The sequence below is a fragment of the Mesoplodon mirus genome (genome assembly GCF_964341445.2).
Source record: "Mesoplodon mirus genome assembly, chromosome: X".
Lineage (NCBI taxonomy): Eukaryota > Metazoa > Chordata > Mammalia > Artiodactyla > Ziphiidae > Mesoplodon > Mesoplodon mirus.
Window position 1 is genome coordinate 116,195,456 of NC_138981.1, and position 9,579 is coordinate 116,205,034.

The 9,579-nt window shown below is 42.9% G+C and overlaps 1 protein-coding gene across 1 annotated transcript; it reads right to left on the reverse strand.

Annotated features, from left to right (window-relative positions):
• Positions 1 to 312: 312 nt before the first annotated feature.
• LOC309796296 (integrator complex subunit 6-like) lies at positions 313 to 5,968 on the reverse strand (the record flags this gene model as incomplete). The annotated part of the gene is made up of 4 exons (XM_082609336.1): positions 313 to 2,164; positions 2,886 to 2,979; positions 3,851 to 4,225; positions 5,797 to 5,968. The coding sequence occupies 4 exons, from the start codon at positions 5,966 to 5,968 to the stop codon at positions 2,062 to 2,064; spliced, it is 744 nt and encodes a 247-aa protein (XP_082465462.1). The 3' UTR covers positions 313 to 2,061.
• Between the last annotated feature and the right edge of the window lie 3,611 nt (positions 5,969 to 9,579).

A 9,579-nucleotide genomic window follows, 5' to 3' on the forward strand; every position in this document is an offset into this window, starting at 1 on the left:
ACCACTGTGCCACCAGGGAAGTCCCTCCTTACTGATCTTCTAACTAGTTGTTCTTGTCATTTATTTTCCTGACCCTAATGGTTAGCCAGAGGTGAAATCTTATGGTCTTCTCCGGTCTTTTCTGCCTGAGTCCTGCCCTGGGCATGCACACCCAAATATACATGGGAGCATTTCAAAGCCCTTCTTCTCCAAACTATCTCACTCCTCAGTTTTTCTTTCCAGGATTCAGGCATGTCTGTTGTTTGCCATAAGCTTCAGCAGCTTACTCACTTGCCTTTCAATGTTTCTGAAGAACATCCTTCACATAGCTGCTTCTCCACTCTAAAAGAGCTTAGAGTTAAGACAACGGAAAAGCAAAAAATCCCCTTGCGTCAGTCCTTCAGGGAGCCTTCTAGACAGCTTTAAACAAACACAATTCCTTGGGAGTAAGGTCTACTCTCCTCCCTCCTGAGCCACGAACCCTCTCTTGGAATGCAGGCTGACATCTTCAAGACCGCTGCTCTACTAGGGAAGGGCTGGGGCAAGAATAACTTAAAATGCCAGCAAATTCTCCTGTCACATTTCATGGCTCTTCTTCAGACTTAACATTCGCATGGTTGCTGTAAACCTCTGATGATCTTCCAGAGTTCCAATAAACTTGATTCTGATCATTTTATTCCCAGTGTTTCTGGAGTACCCTACCCAGAGTACCCTACTCTGCCATGTTCACCAATATCACTCAGTTCCATGAGTGACATTTTGAAGTTTAGATTCTTCTGCTAACATCTAAATTTAACAGTGTGGTGGCTTCCCTGGTGGCACCGTGTTTGGGAACCCGCCTGCCAAAGCAGGGGACACGGGTTCGAGCCCTGGCCTGGGAAGATCCCACATGCCACAGAGCGACTAGGCCCATGTGCCACAACTACTGAAGCCCGTGTGCCACAAGTGCTGAAGCCTGCACGCCTGGAGCCTGTGCTCCGCAGCAAGAGAAGCCACCGCAATGAGAAGCCCTCACACCACAACAAAGAGTAGCCCCTGTTCGCGGCAACTAGAGAAAGCCCGCGCAGAGCAACGGAGGACCCAACGCAGCCAAAAAATAAAGAAAGAAAATAAATTTATTAAAAAAAACAACAACAGTGCACACTTTTTTTTCTGAAAGGAATAATAAATCAGAAAAGTAGAAATTTCTCTAGCATCATGGACCTTGTGAAAAATCAATAAAATGTTTTAGTTTATATATGCAACGTCAAAATCCCTTTGCACACTTAAATTTTTGCAAACTAATACAAATATAACAATACTGCTCCATATAAACCTTCGTTTAAACATTAAAGGAAATACATACATTATTTTTCCTTTTAGTGCTTCTGAAGCACAGAATGCACAAGTCCACCTGAAGACGTTCTGCCATCACATGCCAGAACAAATGTCAGGGGTTGAGGCAGCCTAAGGTGCACTTTGGAATGCCTCTAGACACAACTGAAGAGAGTTGGACGTACATTGTTTGGTGACTCCCCCTGACCCTCCCACGGAGAAATAAGCTACCCAAATAGCAGCCTTCTTACTCTTTGATCCAAACTGTCCTGAATATTGCATGGTTTTAAAGGCACAGCTAGGAATGGTTGAAAACTTTGTTCAGCACACACAAGATTACCAGTTGGCCTCTGAACACATATTCTTTCTAAAGGACATAGTAAGAGCACCAAGTAGTGCCCCACCTGCACGTGGCCCCTAGTCACTCTGGAAATGCCCAGGACGGCCAAGTTCAAGAGTCAACCCTTATCACATGTGGTAGGGGCGACAGGGTTGACTGATTTTAACCTGCTGGCTTAATAACATCACCTTCCTCAATTGGGAAAAGTAACAACAAAACAACCAACTAATACTTTCAAAGAAAACTCATAGGGCAAAAGCCAGCTTTTACTGCCAGAGAATCTGAAAACAGAAAGCTCCACTGCTATTTCTTAGCCTCTGGAAGGCAGTTCCCTTGACTAAAACATCGTAGGATAGTCAACAATATCCCATTCCATCCTACAACACAGAACACTTATTCTTTTTTCCTCCTTGGTCTTTGCGTTAACATCATAATCTCCTGTTGATGCGATTAACGTTCTTGAGAAGGTGATGGGATTCTATTTTTTCTAGTACCTTCTCAAGGTACTGAATTAAGTGTTGTCTTTTGAACCTAAAGAAGAAAAAGAAATTGTATTATCCAAAAGGTCCTTAAAGCATTTATGATGCACGAGGCACCGTGCAGCGTACAAAGTGGGACTGGCCATTCACATGGGAAATAGAAAATGTATGTTCATGTAAAGATAGGGCTTAGCTAATACCGTGATTACCACCTGAGAGCCCAAGCCCACCTCAGACTGTGAGGAGTCCAGAAGGCTCCACAGACCTGGATGAATGAGTTGGCCTCAGGTAGTATTAATCTGGACGCCTCTGCAAACACCCTTTAATTATGACTGAGGGCCAGGGCTTAGGAAAGCAAGGCAGGACTTCCCTCGTGGCACAGTGGTTAAGAATCCGCCTGCCAATGCAGGGGACATGGGTTCGAGCCCTGGTCCGGGAAGATCCCACATGCTGCGGAGCAACTAAGCCCACGAGCCACAACTACTGGGCCCACGTGCCACAACTACGGAAGCCTGTGCACCTAGAGCCTGTGCTCCACAACAGGAGAAGCCACTGCAATGAGAAGCCCATGCACTGCCATGAAGAGTAGCCCCCACTCGCTGCAACTAGGGAAAGCCCGTGCACAGCAAGAAAAACCCAGCATATCCAAAATTAAATTATTTATTTTAAAAAAAAGAAAAGAAAAGCAAGGCAGCACCAGTCCCTCCGCCTGTCTTGCATTGGGCCCGCCTTCTTAAAATAAAACACTATGAAGACTTCCTCTTTACACCCACCTTGCAGCTTCCTTGATGGTAAACTCAATAAATTGTTTCCTCACTGCAAGAGGTCCTTGCACTTCTTTAAGCAGAACGAAAATTCTTTCATACTCTGCAGATATTTTTTAAAAGTATTTTTTAAAATATGGATGAAACATAAAATTCAATCTTTACACATCATCAGTAATCATTCCTTGTGTGTGGAAAGTTAGGTATAGTTTTATTTGAAACACTCAAATCAAGACATCTGCACATATCTGCCAGGGAAACTCTAAATGCTAATTAAATGTGGTCTGCTGAATAACGGCCCCACAAGTTGTCCATATCCTAATTCTGAGAACCTGTGAACATGTTACCTTATATGGCAAAAGAGACTTTACTTTGCAGATGTGATTAAGTTATGGCTCTTGAGATGGGGAGATTATCCATCTTTATACATGTTGCCCAACGTAACCACAAATAACTTTATAAAAGGGAGGCAGTAGAGCTGGTCAGAAAGAAAAGATGTAAGGGTGGGAGCAGAGGTTAGAGAGGAGAGAAGGGGCTAAGTTGCTGGCTTGAAGATGGAGGAAGGGCCCACGAGCGAAGGAACACAGGCAGCCTGTAGAAGCTGGAAGAGGCAAGGAAACAGATTCTCCCTAGAGCCTACAGAAGGAACCCTGGCCTGCCAGCACCTTCATGCTAGCCCAATGAAAATAATTTCAGACCTGACTTCCACAACTCTAAGATAATACAGTTTTGAGCCACGAAGTTTGCGATAACTGGTTACAGCAGCAAAAGGAAACTATTACAGCAAGTAAGGGGAAAAAGAGAAAGGTGTATTTGGGTCTTTTTTTAGGTAAGGCAGGAGGAATCATTTTAAATTATGTGAAAACCCAATACTTCCCAAAAATGCACCTCAAGAGATACCTTGAATCTATTCTGAATCCTAACAGGAAAGGGACCGCCATTATATTATTAACAGATGTTCTTTCACTACTTACTTCGCCCAAATTTTCGAACTTCCTTCCTTAACTGGTATTTTATATCATCATTGATTCTTTGCGCCATAGCAGGACTTATTTGCGATGTATTTGGCCCAGTTTCCAAAGCAGATGTTGCCGAGACTTTTTGATCATCTACAGAGACATTGCAGATCTTGGTTCCTCCTACGAGTGCATTACTACCAGGATTGTGCATCAGGTCATCTTTCCTGAGACTAGTGAAATCATCAGACAGAGAATCCACCTGGTTCGGCCGGATACTATCTCCTGTCACGTTCACAAGGTCTGGGGCAGCAGACTTTGACCAGAAGCCATCGAGTGGGATTGGACCATATTCCGTCTTCACCTCATCAACATCGTGAGTGGCAGTAACATCTGGAAACCAAATTAACAAGTGGAGCTGTGACGTAAGTGCATTATGGCAACCCCACAGGGACAGCCCGGTGCTCCTCAGTTTTGAGGAAATTGTTTCATAAAGCAAGAGGATGTACCAGATGGAGCCTGAGACCCCTCAAATTGAGCTCAGGATGGTAATACGACAAACACACTTTCTTCTCTTCATGGCACCATGAATACACATGGAAACCAAGTAAGACAGTACAACTAATAAAGAGGCTCAGGTCCCTGGTGCTGAGGGTTTAGCTGCAGCTTGTGCTTTACAAGCTGAAAAGCAGCACGTCTCACTGGGTGTCATGATTTCTGTCCTTTACCTATGAAATGCCATGCTCTACCGAGCTTGACATCAGATTATATGGCCCCCCCGCCAAACTCCCGCCTCTCTCCCTCAGAAGTTCTGAGGAAACACAGGGGGTGGCCATTAGATCTGAAGGTTCTGTATGGCCTCCATCACCCCACCCCAAATCCCTGTCAGTATATGATCCTCCTCATCCATCTTTTCTGTCTCGGAAGCGAGAGTTTCTTTTTACTCCAGGTCTGACACCTCTTCTCCATTGACTCGTCCTGCTCTGTGCTGGGGGCCGTGCCAGGAGCTGGGGAGCGGCAGCCAACAGGACAGACGCCAACAATCCCCACACTTATGGAGCTTCCATGCTCATGGGGAGGCCAGGCAGTAAGTGTACAATGATCCAACAAAATTATTACAGTTTGAATTCGTGTTAGGGAAGAAGTAAGCAGGGATGGGACAGAGAGCAGGAGGGGAAGCCCCAGTGGACCACGTGGTCGGGAATGCCCTCCTGAGGAGGCGTCCTTTGGGCAGAGCCTGGAGGAGGAGAGAGAGCCGGCCTGGGCACATGCAGAGGAAGAGCCCCAGGCTGTGGCAAGGGCACGTGCATAGCCCTGGGAAGGGGACTGGCCAGGGAGCACAGAGCAAAAGACAGAGGCCGAGAGAGCAAGGAGGAGATGACAGGCCACGTGTTAGGAGAGGATGGTGGGGCCAGGTCGTGCACAGCTGGTAGACCAGAGTCGGGAGTTCAGATTGTGTTCTGAGTGCCTGGGAAAGGTGATGATGGGTCTTCAGGATGCAAGTGGCGTGATCTCATTTCTGTGTTGACATGATCACTCCGGCTACAGTGTTAGACAGTGAGGGTCAGACTCTAGCAAGAATAGGAATCAGATCAGATAAGAAGCTATTGTAGTATCTTGTTGAAAGATCATGTCAGAGGGGAGTAGACAGAGAAAAAATGGTGGGATTCAGGAATCTTTACAATAATGTTTACAGGGAAAACGACAAAGGTAAGCAGAAAAAAATGAATGAAAGGGGTTTATGAATATGAGAGGAAAACCAGTAGGTCACAGGGTATAGGAATACAAGGAAGTTTCCATGAAGGAGAAAGTGAACAACTGTATCAAATATGGCTGAGAAATTAATGGCAATCTCAGCCAAAACTGGTGAGATTGATGAGAACAGCTCCAGTGAAGTGTAGGAGGCAGACTCCAGACTCTACTGGGTAAGACCGTGAAGAGGAGGTGAGAAGAGTCATTCTTACCACCTTCCATGGACATGGATGAGGCCCAAACAGAGGATCCTCCCTCTTCTTCCTGTTTCACGGACAGCAGGTCCATACTCAGCTTTTCCTTAGATGAAGAAGGATTCTCGGGTTCTCCACAAAGTTCCATTTGGTTTTCAGGCCCTACAGTAAACTCCGGTTCAACACTCATTATTTCCTAAAAAACATCAATGCACATGTTCCATTTGCAACAAAACTCCAACAATCAGAAAATTGCAAACAGTGTGCATATGTATATATAACCACAAAGTTGAATCATTAATTTGAGTTTTCACCACGGTCCAATATTTACCATACCTCAACAAATACTCTTTTCAGAAAATGCACCTGAATTTTAATCCAGTCTATAGTTTAAAAAGGAGGAAGCTGGGACTTCCCTGGTGGTCCCGTGGTTAAGAACCCGCCTTCCAAAGCAGGGCGTGCAGGTTCGATCCCTGGTCAGGGACTAAGATGCCACATGTTTTGGGGCAACTTAGCCCATGCACCGCATCTACTGAGCCCCACGCACCACAACCTGGCAGCCCACGTGCTGCACCTACAGAGCCCATGCGCTCTGGAGCCCATGTGCCACACCTAGAAAGCCTGCATGCCACAACTACTGAGCCTGTGCGACCTGAAGCCGATGCACCTCAACTAGGGAGAAGCCCGAGCACCGCAATGAAGAGCCCATGCACCACAACGAAAGATCCCACGTCCCACAGCTAAGACCCGACGCCGCCAAAAATGAATGAATGAAGAAGTAAATAAATAAATATTTTTAAAATATATAAATAAACAAAAATTTTCAAGGATGAAGCTAATACACAAGGTGTTGTCCAAAGCCAAACATGGTGTAACCATGAGTAATCAGGATGCTTGGGGAATGGGCAACTCTCAACAAAAAAGGGCATTACTTTTCGAAGTGGAAATAATTCCCTTTCTTTGTCCTCATTTTATTTTATTTATTTTTCAAATCAGTTTACTCTTTTTAGTTTTTCCTTTTTATTTATTTATTTATTTATTTATTGGCTGTGTTGCGTCTTCGCTGCTGCGAGCGGGCTTTCTCTAGTTGTGACGAGCGAGGGCTTCTCTTGTTGCAGAGCGTGGGCTCCTAGGCATGTGGGCTTCAGTAGCTGCAGCACACGGGCTCAGTAGTTGTGGCTTGCAGCCTCTAGAGCACAGGCTCAGTAGTTGTGGTGCACGGGCTTAATTGCTCCACAGCATGTGGGATCTTCCCAGACCACGGATCAAACCCGTGTCCCCTGCACTGGCAGGTGGATTCTCATCCACTGTGCCTCTTTGTCCTCATTTTAGAAGGCCAATATAAACCAATAACAACATCTCACAAGGACATTTGAAGGAAAGAAAACTATAGGTCTTTATACTAATACCTCTCCTGAACTTAAACCCAATAATCCTAAACCAAAGAATAATAAAATACAATAATATATAAAAAGGATATACATCCTGTCTTGATGAGGGTATACTGCAGGGAGGTAAGATTGGTTTAAAATTCAAAAATCAATGTAATGCTTAACAATACTTAACAACAACAACAAACCAAGGGAAAACCTTATGATCACTTCTATAGATGGGTTAAATTTCAGCACCTATTCATGATAAAAACTATCCACAATCTAGAATAGAAGGCAACTTCCTTAGTCTGATAAAGTGTATCCACCCCCTAAAAATCTATAGCAAATGTCACACTTAATGATGAAATATCAAACATTTCTCCCTGCGTTTGGAAAATAGGGTGTTCACTATCCACTCAACAATTTACTGATGGTTCTAAAAAGTGAAGTATTACCAGAAAATTATAATAGTTGTAAAGTTTGGAAAGGAAAAAGTAAAACTGTCATTATTCACAGATGGCATTACATAGAATATGCAAAAGAATATAAAATCATTAGAGTTAATAAGTGAACTTAATCAACTTATTAGTTATAATAAAAACCACTTTGTGGTTATTATTATTACCAGTTTCTATTCCCATATAATAGCAACAAATAATTGGAATATGAAATTTTAAATGCCATTGATAATAGTATCAAGAACATCAAATATCTGAGTAAATAGTGCTAGAGCACAACACAAAAAGTATAAAACATCACTGAGAGAAAGTAAAGACCTCAGGAAACAGAAAGACTTTTTTTTTTTTGTACATGAATGTTTATAACAGCATTACTTATAATAGCCCCCAAACAGGAACAACCCAAATGTCCATCAAGCGATGAATGGATAAATTAAATGTGATATATCCATACAATGGAATATTTGGCAATAAAAAAGAATGAAGTATTGATACGTGCTACAGCATGAATGAACCTTGAAAACATTATGCTAAATGCAGGAAGCCAATCATAAAGGATCACATAAATATTGTACGATTCCATTTATATGAAATGTCCAAATAGGTAAATCTATTGAGACAGAAAGTAGATTAGTGGTCGCCTAGGGTTAGCAGGGAAAAGAGATGGGGAGGTTTGGGGGGTGATGGCTAAGCAGTATGGGGTTCTTTTTAGGGTAATGAAAATGTGCTACCATCTCCACAACAAGTTTTACAATAATTCTGAGAGGGTACAAAAAGCTTTGAATTGTACAGTTTAAGTTGGTGAATTGTAGGGTATGTGAATTATATGTCAATAAAGCCGTTTTTAAAAAGTTAATAGGAAATGAAGTAGAAAGAAAAGACAGGAAATGCTTGAGTGGGGAGGGAAGACCTAAGAAAGATTTCAGAAGGTTAAGGAAGATCTGAATAGGTTTATTGATTAAGATAAAGCAGTGGAAAAACAGTGCTTGATACAAAAAAGACATCAGAGATTAAGCAAAGTCCTAAAGGGGATGGGTAGGAAGAAAAAAAGAAAAATGGTGACACCTCTGAAAGAATGAACAAAGATACAGATCCCTGGTGTGAAGGTAAGTTGAGAGTTCATCCTTGAAGGATCCAGTGAGGCAGAAGTCTGCAGCTGAATATGAGAGGGTGAGGGATAGAGTCAGAAGTCCAGAAAAGTAATAAAATTTGGGGAAACTGATGACAGAAATGGAAGAAGCAAGCAAAAGATAAAAAGCTTGTCAAGTAGAACTGAGCAGTGCAAGAATAGAAATAATATGTAACGGAACCAAGAAGTGTGATTATATGACACCTGTGGCTAGACTGGTCAGGCCAGGGTTTATAAACTGAATTGGCAGATGACAGGGTTGTTTTGGGGTTGAAGGCTGATGAGAGTGTAGGTGAAATGCTTCATCGTAAAATCCCACTGAGTGGGGAAGTCAGTGATACCAAAAGAAGATGGATGTTTCAAAGGAAGAATCGGATTTAATGACTGAATCCACATGGAGCATGAAAAAGAAGGAAAACAAAGAATTAAACAGGATTCCTGATTCATTCATCTGCAAGAATTGACAGATTAATTAATTGAAACAGAGTTCTTGTAGAGGACGTAGGCTACAGAAAGGTGAATTACTCAAAAATATATTGTAAGGTTTAGATTGAAAGAGCTTCTTGAAGAACAACCCTGTAGAGGAACAGAAACAAAGTGAGGCCCAGAGAAGTTAAATAACTTTGCTGAAGTCATGAGGTTCTAGACGAAGCCTAGAAATGGCTGTGAACTCCAGGCCATTCTACTGCACAACAGAACCTCACTACTAGCAGGAGTTTGACAGGATGGCAGGAAATACAAATGGTGATGCTTCTTGAGGAGATTCAGTACCGCTACAATTGGCTTGAATTTTTAGGTTCGTCTCAGGTGATAGTGGGGAAACATGATTCAGGAGCACAAT